Below are 15,137 nucleotides of genomic sequence, written 5' to 3'. Positions count from 1 at the left end.
AAGAAGGAAGAAGAAGGAAGAAGAAGGAAGAAGAAGGAAGAAGAAGGAAGAAGAAGGAAGAAGAAGGAAGAAGAAAGAAGAAGAAGGAAGAAGAAGGAAGAAGAAGGAAGAAGAGATTGTGTAAATTTGAGATCTTCAGTCAATGAGAGTCTGCAGTCAGAAAGTTCAGTAAGGAGAAGACCATTCCAGAGGAAGAGGACGTTCAGATGGAAGAGGACATGGATGAAGAAGATTCAGGATTTCAGGACTTTGTAGTAAGACTGATGAACTTATGAATTGAACTGATAAAACTTCATTTTCAAGGATTTTCTTAAAGAAGAGGATTAATCACGGACAATTTGGATTAAATGGTTTGGAAGTATTTTGGGTAATGTAAATAGTATCACTACATACTCATATGCATCTAACATTGCACATAAAACTATCAAGAACTTTGATGGAGAACAGGAGAAGAAGAAAAACAGAGAGAAGAGAAGATTTCCTTGAGGAATGGAACATCATAAGGAGAAAGGAGATCTGAAGGAGATCTGGAGTTTTGGTAGGTATCATATATCCATCGGTAACATGTTGCAACACAATATAGCAAAGAAACAACATAACAAATCAGATACATACAACACAAACATGTTAGGATACATTGTGTTCCTTATGGAATGAAACAATGTATAAATACTTACAAAATTAGAATTAGCTATAGGATAAGTAAGTACTAACAAAAGATAGTTAGTTACTAACAAAGATTAGCTAGTTATTTAGGTAGATATAGCTAGACTAATATACTAATACCATAGGGATAGTTTAGAATAGTTTAGTGAAATATAGTATTAGATTAGATTAGAGCAGGGGTCGGCAACCTTTTTGGCCATGAGAGCCATAAACGCCACATTTTTTAAAATGTAATTTCGTGAGAGCTGTACAGCGCTCACAGTGCACGCTCCTGTTAACAGTGCGCGCTCCTGTAACAGCACCTGAAAAAAAATTGACTTTATGGCTCCTGCAGAAAGAGCCATATCTGGCCCTCAAAAGAGTCAGATATGGCTCGAGAGCCATACATTGCCAACCCCTGGATTAGAGGATAAGATAGGGTACTAATGTACATTAAAGTGCAAATACAACAAACATAACAAAATTGCATTACATGAAGGACATATACCATACTGCAGATCCCATATCACAAAATAGTGTAAATAGTATGTGTATATTGTAAGTTGTAGTATAGTGTAAGTATTGCATACATGTAAAGGGTGTACATATGTATATATTATGTGTACATGTATGTATGTATAGCATACATGTATATATTATATACATATTGTATGTGTGTATCATATGTAGATATGTGTATAAATGTAAATTATGTGGATAATTTGATATAATTGAGTTACAAACATTTAAATGTAATTTGCATAAGGGAGTTTAATGTTTTGTTGTAATTTTGATGTAAAGACTTATGCAATGTTGTGTTAAAATGTATTTTCCAAAATTGTTTGCATTTATTAGTTAGTAGGATATTTCTGTATTAGAATAGGAGTTGTGTTTGATGTTTGTTTTGACTTTTGATGATCTTTCATTTTTGCTGTTGATTTTGTTAATTTTATTGGAAATTTTGCATTGTTACTTGTTGTTTTGTGCTTTGAACTGTGTAACTATTCAATGTATTTATCCCTTTACCTTTCCTTGTTAAAATCCCTAGTGTAGGGTAGGATAGTGTTAGATAGAATAGAGTTAGTATAGGTTGTTTGTTATTTTGGGTTAGAATTTTAGTTTAGTTTGTAATGCACAAATACCAAAATATTGTGTGGAACATTATTTTGGCTTTATGCAAAGGGGGGAACTGTTGTGAGGAGGATTATTTAGTTATTAGTTAGGAGACCTAACAGGAAGGGCTGGAGAATTCCAAATGGAATGGGGAAGCAGGAAGTGTGGCTTGCTCTCTCTCTGAGACGGACTCCATGGTGGTTGGGACAAGCTGTAATTGACCCTGGGAGACCTCAGAGCTAGTGGAGTTGTACCCTGATTCCCTGGGATCCTGGAGAGAGGTGAAGGTTGAAAGCAGAAGACACCAATCCTGCAAGTCAACACTGAGTAGGGAAGTGGCCTGTTAACTGGTGGACAGCTTGCAGATTTCTCTCCCTACCTGGCTACTTTGGATCATCAGTTCTGAAGGTGTTGGCTCCTGGCACCCTGAAAACATCCCTGGAATAGTTGTGAGATCCCAAGTTCAAGCCCTCTTCCTCAGGTCCTTAGCCAAGCTGTCAAAACCTGGCAGAAGCCAGGTTGGCTAAGGAACTTACCCCTTTTGCTTCCAGTCCTAGGTTCTTAGTCATAGTTTAACCTAACTCCCTTTCCAATCCCCTCATATTATAATTAAACTGATTCCCTGTGTGTTTTTAGTAATTTAAATTGTGTGTATGTAATAATCTGAATTTATTCCAGGCTGGGTGGGGCAGAGTGACAGTTGGTCAGGCTTAACTGCCATTTCAGTCAATGGTCATTCCCTTATAGTTAAATCTGGTTCCCTGGCTTGTAAAGTCTTTCCTATTGTCCCTTCCTGTCTTCTATCCACCCCACAGAGCCCACATTTAATATTTCAGTCACTTCCCTGGTTTTCCCCATAATAGTTACCATAATCTGGGTTTCCACTTTCCTGCACAATGCCTCTCTTAATTTGAACCTACTCTTCCCAGGGACCTGGTGTGGGCAAAGGGAGCGAACATGCCCCAGTTTTGGGGTATTGTTTCTGTAACAACTGTCTTTGTTACACCACCTTGGTTAATATTCCTCAAAATTAACCAAGACTGACTGATAATCAGTGGGAAGCACATTGTCTGAAGCTGTTGAGTGATAATGCCCAACCTAGCCCCTCAAGTAGGGGTGTGCTGGAGTCAGCTAAGTACCTGCTCTAAAAAGGTAATTATTTTTCAGTGGGAGCATTTACAACTTAGAAATTGGCAAACTCTACAAATCAGTGCTAGATGTATTGCCGGGCTGATTGTCTAGACTTAATAAAGTGATAAAATATTAATAATACAGATTAAACTTTGAAAAGTATAAGCTTTCTCCCCCACCCTCACCCCTGAACATTTACCATAGCACACCCCTACCCTCAAGATTTCTCAGTAGAAAGAACTCTGAGAGATTAGTGGGAGTAGCTACCTTCTGGGTACCTCACATAGCAGTGTGGGTGAGGCCCAGTGAGGAAAGCACTGGACTGGGAGTCAGGAGACCCAAATTTGAGTATCATCTTTGCCATTGGTTAGGCCTGTGACCTTGGCAAGTCATTGAGCCATGGCTCCTCATCTGAAAAGCAAGGAAAATGTACCAGGTGAGCCCTGAGATGTCAAAAATATTCCAATATTTCAGCACTAAATGATTTACTTTCTTGCCTCTATTACTGCAGTAAGTTAAAGAAATACCAATAGCTTCAACACTGACATATTTCATGCTTTTTTGGATAATGGATAACAAGGAAAATAAACACATTCTGTAAATTTATTCATTTCCTCTCAAGGGCATCAGCATTTCTTTGTGTAGAGGTCATATTTTCTCATAACCTACAGCTTTGTTTTATAAATTCAATAGGTAACTATAGAAACATTATATTATTTACTATTTCAAGACCTTGCTCAAGCATCACTTCTACAGGAAGCCTTTCTTAATCACCAATGGCTAGTGCCCTCCCTCCTAAACCACATATTTAGTTACTTTGCAATATGCTTAGATATATGCTTGTCATCTCTCCTTTTAAAATGGACTGTTTCATTCTATGTATCTATGTTCCAGCACCCAGTACAGGTGCTCCAAATACAAATGCCTTCTTCCTAATTAGGGACTGACCTAAAATTTCTTTGTCTTCTCCCTGCCCATTTTGCATAGTATATATCTGACTAGCAGTTGACACAACTTCACCAGACACTGCAAAAAGTACCCATAGTCTTTTCTCTTAAAGAATTTAAATGATCTTCATTATAGGCTTAAAAAGGGAAAATTAAAAAAAAATTTTTCACAATCTTTTTTTATTTTGAGTTCCAAATTCTTTCCAAATCCCTTCCCTATCCACTGAGAAGGCAAACAATATGAGGTATCCATTATACATGTGAAGTCATGCAAAATATATTTCCATATTAGCCATATTGCCAAAATAAAAAATAAAGACAAGAAAAATAAAATGAAAAAACAAACAAACTTCAATCTGCACTCAGAGTTCATGGTTCTCTCTCTGGAGGTAGATGGCATTTTTCATCATGGAATTGTTTTGGATCATTGGTCACTGGAAAAGACCCTGCTTTTGGGAAAGATTAAAGGCAACAGGAAAAGGGAATGGCAGAGGATGAGATGGAAACAATGAACATGAACTTGGAAAGACTTATAGAGTTGGTGGAGGATAGAAGGGCCTGGTGTGCTATGGTCCACAGGGTCACAAAGAGTTGGACACAACTGAACCACTGAATGACAAGGAGCCAATCAAATTACTCCATAATGTTGAGACTTAAGCAATCAGTGAGGAATGAATGAAGATGCTAAGGGTGTAGGGCCAGGTGATGGTGGTGGTGGTTGTTCAGTGCTTTCAGTTCTCTTCAACTCCTGGTGACCCTGTGGATCATACTGTCCATGGGGTTTTCTTTGCAAAGATACCAGATTCGTTTTCCATTTCCTTTCCCAATGGATTTAGGCAAACAGAGGTTAAGTGATGTGCTCAGGGCCACTCAGCTAGGGTCTGAGGCCAGATTTGAGTTTAAGTCTTCCTGATTCCAGGCCCAGTGCTCTATCCACTGAACCACCCAGCTAGGGCCAGGAGATATCCTCAGTCCTTTAAACAACGATCTCATCCCTTTAATCTCCCCAGATCCATATTCTTCATTTTATTATTGAAGAATATATGTCAATCCTTTTGCAAAATTGAACCTACAAAGCATTTGATAGCTATTGGAAAGAGGTGACTATGATGATGGCAACTACTGTATTTACTATTCAAATACTTCTAGCAACTACCTATTTCTTGATTTCTTCCACACAGAACTAATTTTTCTATTTGTTAATGGTATCTTGTTTATTTTAGACATGACATTTAGGTGAAATAAGACCACCATTTATTTTTAAATCATTTTTTTTTAGTCATTTGCTGAAGGGCTAAATGAACCCTAAACTGTAACCTGGTCTCCATGGAAAAGTTTTTAAAGTTTTTAATGAGGTTTATGGATTTTATTGCTGCAGTCTTTTCTCCTCGTAGATATTGTAGTAATCCCAGTTCGTAGTATGCATATGGCACCAAATATGTATCATATTTGATCCCTTTTTCATTTTGAATAACACGACTGAAGTATAGTTCAGCTCTCCAGTATTTGCATAGGAATTTCAGGCATAGACCTTTTAGTAAATACATCAAACACATGTCATCTAGTTGATATTCTTTGTTTGGAACTTTCCGCAAAACTTCCTCTTCTTTATCAATTAGGTCTAGCCAAAGTACAATGAGGTCTCGTCTTTTTTTCATAATTCGGAAACCACTCCAGATATACATAAGCTCCAGAACAGGTTGTGCTCTATTCCAGGAGGTGATAGAACTGTAGCGTTGGGACTTCAAAATAGCAAAGGTTTCCACTGGGAGAAAATGCCCTAACACTTTTATTTTTAGGCTCTCTACTTTTAAGAACAAAGACTTTATATCCTCACCTGTTGATTTCACAAATTCATCAGGAAGCATGGTCAAAATGACAGCTTTGCTGTATGTATAGGAAGCTTTGGACCACTTACTTTGTTGACAGAGTAGCTCTGCATAGTGGTAAGCAGAATGCCATTCCTGCTGGATAATGAAACACCACATAAGTTCCCAGTAACAGAAGTGATGAAGCTGCTTCCATTCATTTTGTAAAAAAATGCACTGTTGAAATTTTAACTCTGCAGAGTCAAAATTTCCTTTCAGCATGCTTAAGCGTCCATAGAAAAAGACAAGGAAGACACACTTTGGAAACTTCTTGAGATAACTTAAAAGGAGATTTTCGACATCATGCTTGAATTTCTTATCAGTACCAAAACTTACAGCAACATAAAAGTAATAAAGCAACAAGGCTAATAGACATATGATGTTGTTAATACTGGAAGATGAAGCGCCTTCATAGAGTAAAGAGAGACCTAATTCCAAATTGGTAGTATAACCAACAAAATTAAAAAGTGGAAGGATCTTAGGTGGTATAAGTGCTGCTAACAAATTGAATGTTCCAATTCCAAATTTTATTTCTCCAATGAAATGTTTCTGGGTTTCACTGTTGTAGTTTGGTAAATGCATTAATAGTTCTTGACAGTCTTTATAGATTTGATAACTTAGTCCAAAACTGATTCCAGCTTTAAGAAAACCAAACAGAGTTTCATTTTGTAAAAGTGCTACTGCTGCTTTCAGGGATAAACTTTGAGCATAGCAGAGTTCTGCATGAATTTCTTCTTCCTTAAGCGTAGTTACTTCATGTTTGTAAATTAGACGAGACATTGAATTAATCACTGAGCTTTTTCTTCTGAAGCTGTTACAAGTTTTCAAAACTTCCTTAATTGTGGTATTTGCCATTTCTATATCTTTCTCATTAAAAGTCAGGAAAGCCCGAAGAACCAAAATAGTGCCATAGATAATGGCATGGTACATGCTTTTATGAGACAATGGATGAAGGGAATCCAAGGCTTTTGAGAATTTATTACTTAGAAATAAATATAATCCTGTTGTGCTTTCTTCTATTGATTGGGAAAGATCAACTGTTGTTGGTATTGGAATTTCTTCAAAGGCGTCTTCAAAGAGGTCCTCCTCCTCATGTTCTGTTCCCTTTTTAGGAAGTGCCATATTTGCTTTCCACAATGGAGAGAAAATAGAGTGTATTCAGGGTGCAATGATATAATTGAAAGGAAGGTTGCATCCGTTTTCCTGTACGGTGAAAAAGTAACCAATGTGTCTCATACAGGGTTCAGGCCAATACTGAAATCTTCAAGTTGTTGCTGTTGCAATAAAAACAGAACTTTTAAAAACAAGAATTCAGATAATTGGGTAATGCAATATGACTGACACTTTTATAAGAGAAGAGTCAAAAAAGGGCATTGCACAGATACATAGGAAATTGGGGCTAGAGACAACTAGCTACAGAGAAGAAAAAAGACAACAGACATGAAGACAAGACACTCTGAGGCAAAGGGAATTCTATGTCTAGTTTTAGTTCAGATAAACTGCTTTTGTTAGACCTTATTATTCACTTGGGCTGTAGGTTTCATAATATTATCAGCTATGATCATTGCCCTTTGAAAACAACCTAACCATTCTGTGCCTAAGGGATAAAGGAAACGGGGAGATTATATAAAGGGCAAGAGAAGTCAAGAAAGAAAGAGGAGCAGAGTCAGGAAAATCAAGAGAAGAGAAAGAATCAATAAAAAGGAGTAGTTAGCAGTGTTACATGCTATGGAAAGACCACTGAATGAAGAGTAAAGTAACTAGGAGGATGTGCATGACCTTGAAGTAGAGATGATCTTCAGAAAAAATGTGGAAATGAAAGCAATTTATAAGGAACTGAGAGATTGGTAAGGAAGTAGCAATAGTTAAATGAATTATAAAGACTATTTTTTTAGAAGAATTAGTTAATAAGTCAAATAAACATATAAAATGCCAACTATGGGCACTCTGGTAGTTCCTGGGGGAACAAAGAAGGAGGTAAGAAAACTGCCTATTTATATCCATCAAGCTGAGAGAAACTATACTGTAAGATGTAGTAGTAAAGATGTCTGAAACAAAAATTCCATCCAGAAATCAACAAGAAATGACATGCCCTCAGATGTCTATATTCCAGGAGTTCTTCACTTATTTTTGTGTGGACTCCTTTGGATGTCTGATGAAGCCTATAGAACCCTTCTCAGAATTTTTTTTAAATTCAAAATGAAGGAAATGCTAATTTTTAGTTAGAGGATAGTGAAAATAAGTTCATTTTTTCCTATCCAAGTTCATAGATCTCTTGAAATCTATTCATCAACACTTGGGCTAAGGATCATTACACACAAAAGATAGATGAAAATCAGAGTGATGTGTAGAACCTATGGCAAATAGAGAAACTTGACACACATACCATTAAGCCCATGATTGGAATAGGACCCTGGAATAACATGACTTATTAAAAAAAAACCAACAAAGATAAAGGTGTAAGTGGGGGTGGGGGTGTCACATTGTTATAGAAAATATATTTATATGAGGAAATACAAGAATCAGAGTATAGAAGCACAGTGGAAAGCATTGGTTGAGGACAACTAAAAGCAGAAATTGAAGCTATATAGTTATTTGTTATCTGCAAAGAAAGAGGAAATAAAGAAGTTTGGTAAATTGATCATACCAGCTTGGCAGAAAATATTATTTAGTAGAGATAGAATATTTCGTTTATTCAGACATACCAGAGCCCAGTATGCCCAAAGCAAAAGAACTAATAAATTTACTGACTTGCCTTAATATAATTTTATCCTTCAAAAGGTGGAGGGGGAGTCACTCTGAGTCTCTGCCTATGTATATACAAGGTCTAGTTATTATCACTACCAGGCTGTCATAAGCTGTGAACTAGTTCATTTTCCTTTTTGCTACAACTTTGAAACTGTGAACTTGAGGCTTGTATGAGAAAAAAAGACCACATGAATTGGGGTAATAAGGATCAGACAAAGAAAAATTTTATACCTCCAAAAAATGTTGAGCTTTACCCAGAGAATTCACACTTTGTCCTTTGTCCTGGCTTACCTAACTTCTCCTGACAAATCAGTGGGCATGCCTACTACTTACTCAAATAACTATAAATTTTTTCAGTATTTGAATTGATTTATGATTTCAACTACTCCCTAAAATTATAATTTATAATTCTCATTCTCTATGACTTAATTTTTTTCTCATTTTTATTATAACTTTAAAAATGATTATTTTTTCATATTTTCTTCCTCTCACCCCTATTCAATGGGTCATCTCTTCTAATAACATAAAAAGAGAAAAACATAGTCCAACAAGACTAATCAACATAATCATTGTCCTATCTCTTTAAGAAGAGAGGACTGTGATTTTTCTCAGATTTTCTTCCAATGCCAAATTTGGTCATTATAATTATATAGGATTCAGTTTTTTGTCTTATTCTTTCATTTACATTGCTGAAGTCATTGTATATATTTGTAAAAAAGCTTGCCTGTAAATACCCAGATCTCCTACTTTCGAGTTGAAGATAGAAGTAGCTTCCTTTGATTGGTTATGTAGGCAGAACAGGTTGCTTCTTGCTTTGCCCTTAAAAGCTGCCAGAAAATTTTTTCTTTAAATGCTTACATCAATAAAATAGAGAAAGAGCAAGTCAATGAAATGGGCATGCAACCAAAAAAAAAAAAAAACCTAGAAAAAAACAAAATTTAAAATTCCAACCAAACACTAAATTGGAAATCTTGAAAAATCAAAGGCAAGATTAATAAATTTGAAAGTAAGAAAACCATTGACTTAATAAATAAGATGAGGAGCTGGGTAAAAGCATAATAAACCATTGGTTATTTGATTTAAAAAAAAAAGAAAACCAAATTTCCATTATAAAAAATGGGAAAAAAATGAATTCACAACCAACAAAAAGGAAATTAAGGTAACTATTAGGAGCTCCTTTGCCAAATTATGTGCCAATAACTCTAACAATCTAAGTGAAATTGATGAATATTTACAAATTTATAAAATTTATAAATTGCCCAGATTAACAAAAGAGGAAATAGAATACTGAAATAACCCTGTCTCAGAAAAAAAGGAATTGAACAAACCATTAATGAACTCTGCAAGAAAAACATCTTCAGGGCCAGATGAATTCACAAGTGAATTCTACCAAACATTTAAAAAATAATCAATTCCAATACTATATATATTATTTAGAAAAGTAAGAAAAGTCCTACCAAATTCCTTTTACAACACAAGTATGATGCTAATATCTAAACAGCAAGAGCAAAACAAAAAAATCTATAGACAAATTTCCCTAATGAATATTAACCCAAAAATTTAAAATAAAATACTAGCAAGGAGATTATGGCAATCTATCACAATGATCATACACTATGATCAGGTGGGATTTATACAAAGAAGGCAGGAATTGTTCAATATTAGGAAACCTATCAGTATAATCGACCATATCAATAACAAAACCAATAGAAATCACATGAATGGATACAGAAAAGGCTTTTAACAATATACATTGCTTATTCCTATTAAAAACATCAGAAAATATAGGAATAAATGGAGCTTTCCTTAAAATGATAAGTAGTATCTATCTAAACCCATCAATAAATGTTATCTATAATGGAGATAAGCTAGAAGATTAGGGATAAAGCAAGGATGCCCATATCACCACTACTATTTAGTATTGTCCTATTAGTCTATCCATAGCAATAAGAAAAGAAAAAGAAATTGAAGGAATTAGCATAGGCAATGAGGAGACAAAACTATCACTCTTTGCAGATGATATGATAGTATACTAGAGAATCAACCAAAACTAGTTATTGGAATTAGCAACTTTAGCAGAGTTGCAGTATATATAAAATAAACCCTCATAAATCATCAGCATTTCTATATGTTACTGACAAAATCCAGCAGCAAGACAAAAAAAAAGAGAAATCCCATTTAAAATAAGTAGACAATATAAAATATCTGGGGTCTATTTGCCAAGACAAACCTAGCAAGTATATGAACATAATTATAAAACATTTCTCTAAGTCAGATCTAAACAACAGAAAAAGCATTAGTTGATCATGGGGAGGCAGAGTCAAATTTAATAAAAATGACAATTCTCCCTAAATCATAGTGTCCTAAAAGTGACATACCATATTGCCAAAAATTTATTTCATAGAGCTAGAAAAAATAAAAACAAAATTTATTCAGAAGGACAAAAGGCCAAGAATATCAAGGAAATGAAAAAGAATGTGAAGGAAGGTGGTCTAGTTGTACTTGATCTTAAACTGTACTATAAAGCAGTATTCATCAAAACAATCTGGTACTGGTTAAAAAATAGAGTAACATCAATGGAATAGATTAGGTACACAATACATAGTTGAAAATGACCACAGTAATTTAGTGTTTAATAACCCCAAATAGCCAAGCTTTTGGGGCAAGAATTCATTAGTTGACAAAAACTGGAAAACAATATGGCAGAAACTAGATATAGATCAACATTTCACACTGAAAGCCAAGATGAGATCAAAATGACTACATAATTTAAACATAAGCAAGTTAGGGAAGCATGGAATAGATTACTTGTCAGATCTATGGATAAGGGAAGAATTTATGACTAAAGAAGATAAAAAGAGCATTAAAAGATAGAAAATGGATAATTTTGATTACATTAAAAAACCATTTTTGGTTTGAATAAACAAAACCAATGCAACCAAGATTAGAAGGAAAACAGAAAACTTGAGAGGGAGGTTTTTATATCTCTGACAAAGGCCTCATTTCTCGAATATATAAAAACTGAGTCAAATTCATAAGAATACAGGTCATTCCCCAATTGATAAATGGTCAAAGGATCTGAACAGGCAGTTTTCTGACCAAGAAATCAAAGCTGTCTGCAGTCATGTGAAAAAATGCTCCAAATCACTACTGATTAGAGTTGAAACAACTCTGAGGTACCACCTCATACTTATCAGAGTGATTAATATGACTAAAAAGATGATAAATGTTGAAGGGGATGTGGGAAAATTGAGACACTAATACACTGCAAAATTGACGAAACTGTGAACTGATATAGCCATTTTGAAGGGCAATTTGAACTAAGCCCATAGGCCTCTAAAACTGTGCATACCCTTTAATTTTGCAAATATTACTAGGTCTTCTCTAAAAAAGATTTTAAAACAGGAAAAGGGACCTATTTGCACAAAAATATTTATAGCAGTTCTTTTTGTATTGGCAAAGAATTGGAAATTAATAACAGCAATACTGTGAACAACTGTAAATGACTTAGCTATTCTCAGCAATACACTGATCTAAGACAATCCTAAAGGACTCATGATGAAAAATTGCTCTCCACCTGCAGAAAAAAAGCTAATGGAGTCTGAATGCAGACCTAAGCACACTGTTTTTCACTTTATTTTCTTCATAAGGCTTTTAATATGTATATTCTTTCACAACATGATGAATATGGAGGTATGTTTTTTATAATAGCATATACATAATGTATCAAATTGCTTACTGTCTTAGAAAAGGTAAAAAGGAGGGAAAAATTCTGAAACTCAAAATGTTAGAAAAGAAATGCTAAAAATTGTTTCTGTATGCAATTGAGAAAAAATAAAACATTGCTGAATGAAAAGTTAAAAAACAACTGCCAGACAGGATGCATCCTGAAAGTAAAGATCTTAGTTCACCCACTGCATGGGAGACATGAACTGAAATGGCAGAAGGGTACCCCTCCCCTTTTATCCCATCTCTAAGAAATAAGCCTGGTGTTCCTGTTCTGTCTTGGGTGTGTTTCTCAGTTTCATGCCATGGCAATCCTCCAGAACCTAAATGTTCAGGATATGGTAACCTTGGAGCCAGGATGACAGTCTGGGTAGGATAGTACAGTCAGCAATCCTGGCAGGAAAGCCCAAAGAAGTAAAGGTGCCTACCTGGGACTTGAGAGGAACTAGGTCTACTATGTTAGATAGGAATGAAAGCCATGGATAACTCTAATTCCCCTCTCCAATCCAGAGACAGAGGAGATACTGGAGGAAGTGGGATGGGGGAAATTGTACCATATGTGTTGGGAAATAAGTTTGTATATTTGTGATTATGCCTCTGAAATAAATATTTCTTTGTAAAAGCTAATTCTACTGTTAGTGGGGTGCAGAAGACCCATCTCTGCAATTGCACTGTTGGTGGTGGTAAGAGCCATTTCCAGAGAGTGTAGATACCCTTAAGGATACTGGAGAACTCTAGGGTGAAATGTAACAATATGACCTTAAGGAAGTGGCTGCCAGGCTGGTGCTACACAGTTTTCCTCACCTTACTGTGTCTGTTATCAGTCCATATCAGTTTTCTCATGCTTCTCTGAGCTCTTAATATTTGTAATTTGACAGTTCAGTAATATTGCATGTTGAATACTGCAGGGTGGTCAGCCATTCTCCAATAGATGGGCATCTAGTTTGATGCCAGTTTTTTGCTCTATGAATATTTTGATATATATAGGAATTCTCTTAACTTTGATTTCCTTGGGATATAGGCTTTCAGTGAGATCACTGGACTAAAGAGCATCGACATTTCAGTTACTATTTAAATCATACTATCAAATTACTTTTCAGGAATATGGGAGAGCTTCACTAATAATGTATTAGTTTGACTTCGGGGCAGCTGGGTGCCTCAGTGGATTGAGAGTCAGGCCTAGAGCCTGGAGGTCCTAGGTTCAAAGCTGGCCTCAGACACTTCCCAGCTGTGTGATCCTGGGCAAGTCACTTGACCCCCATTGCCCACCCTTACCACTCTTCCACCTTGGAGCCAATACACAGAAGTTAAGGGTTTAAAAAAAAAAAGTTTGACTTCTCTGAATCCCTCAAACATCAAATATTTCTATTATCTTTGTCAATTTATGAGTATAAGGCACAGTAAGTACTTCAGAGTTGTGATTTTGCAGTTTCTTATTAGTAATTTGATGCAAACTTTCTTATGGTTGTTTGCAATTTTTCTTTTAAGAACTATTTGTTCATATACTTTTACCTTTTCTGAAATTCTTGTGTATGTCCTCCCATAAAGTACATTGGTATTATTATCTCCCTAATTATTAGGACTGATTCTTAATGCAGCCTAAGATGACATTAGCTTTTTGATTGCTATACTACATGCTGATTCATGTTGGGCTTGTATTATACTAATATATACCCAGATTATAGAATCACAAATTTAGAGCTAAAAGAGACCTTTGAGGTCATCTAGCCCGAAACTCTTATTTTATAGAAGGGGAAACTATGAAATAGAGCAATGAAATAATCTGCCCAAGGTCACAAAGGCAATATGAAACGAGCTGGATTGGTATCTAGTTCTTTTGACTTTAAGCCCTATACTGCATCTACAATTGATTTTTTTGACTTTTGGTCTAGATACAGTGGTTCCCAAACTTTTTTGGCCTACCGCCCCCTTTCCAGAAAAAATATTACTTAGCCCCCTGGAAATTAATTTTTAAAAATTTTAATAGCAATTAATAGGAAAGATAAATGCACCTGTGGCCATCACCGCTCCCCTATATCCCTGCAGCACCCACCATGGGGTGGTAGTGTCTACTTTGGGAATCACTAGACTCTAGAACCATGATTTCATTTATGTAAGAAATTTCCTAGCAAGGAATTCCTCCTATCATCTTTTTTGTACAAAATTGTTTTGCCACATTTCCTCACTGTGTATTTGAGTTTATTAAGTTTATTATTGTTTTATTATTAGATTTGGCCTAATATTATAGCCTATCAAGATATTTTTAGATCCTGGCTATCATTAAATGAGCTAACTATCCCATTTTATTTTTTGTTTAAATATTGAATAAGTATGCCATTTATAAATTATCCAAACAATTGATAAAATTGTTCAACAGCAGACTGTTTTGTTCTACTGAAGATTTCATTCCAGATTGATATTGAACCATTAGTGATTACTGTTTGGTTTTGACCATTCAATCAGTTCTGAATCAGCCTAACTGTACTATTGTCTAACCTATACCTCTCAGTTCTGGCCACAATAATGAGCCTTCATCAAATGCTTTGCTAAAATAAAGTTAAATTGGGGCAGCTGGTTAGCTCAGTGTATAGATAGGTTAGAGATCGTGGGTTCAAATCTGACCTCAAACACTTTCTAGCTGTGTGACCCTGGACAAGTCATTTAACTCTAGTTGCCTAGCCCTTACTGCTCTTCTGCTTTGGAACCAATACTTAGTATCAATTCTAAGACAGAAGGTAAGAGTTTAAAAAAAATTAATTAAATATAGGTAAATTGTATCTGTAGTATTTACTAGCCTAGTAACAACTCTGTCCAAGAAGGAAATGAGAGTAGTTTGGCAAACCTATTTTTTTTTATTTTTTTTTAATTTTTTTAAAACCCTTACCTTCAATCTTGGAGTCAATACTGTGTATTGGCTCCAAGGCAGAAGAGTGGTAAGGGTAGGCAAGGGGCGGGGGGG

At 35.4% G+C, this 15,137-nt stretch overlaps 1 protein-coding gene across 1 annotated transcript; it reads right to left on the bottom strand.

Annotated features, from left to right (window-relative positions):
- Positions 1–5,101: 5,101 nt before the first annotated feature.
- On the bottom strand, positions 5,102–6,940 carry LOC123235869 (tetratricopeptide repeat protein 39B-like). The gene is given in 1 exon segment (XM_044662103.1): positions 5,102–6,940. A coding segment is annotated over 1 exon segment (1,839 nt).
- Positions 6,941–15,137: the final 8,197 nt, after the last annotated feature.

This window comes from Gracilinanus agilis, chromosome 2 (assembly GCF_016433145.1).
Source record: "Gracilinanus agilis isolate LMUSP501 chromosome 2, AgileGrace, whole genome shotgun sequence".
In the NCBI taxonomy this organism is placed as follows: Eukaryota; Metazoa; Chordata; class Mammalia; order Didelphimorphia; family Didelphidae; genus Gracilinanus; species Gracilinanus agilis.
This window is presented reverse-complemented; position numbering and strand designations above follow the sequence as displayed.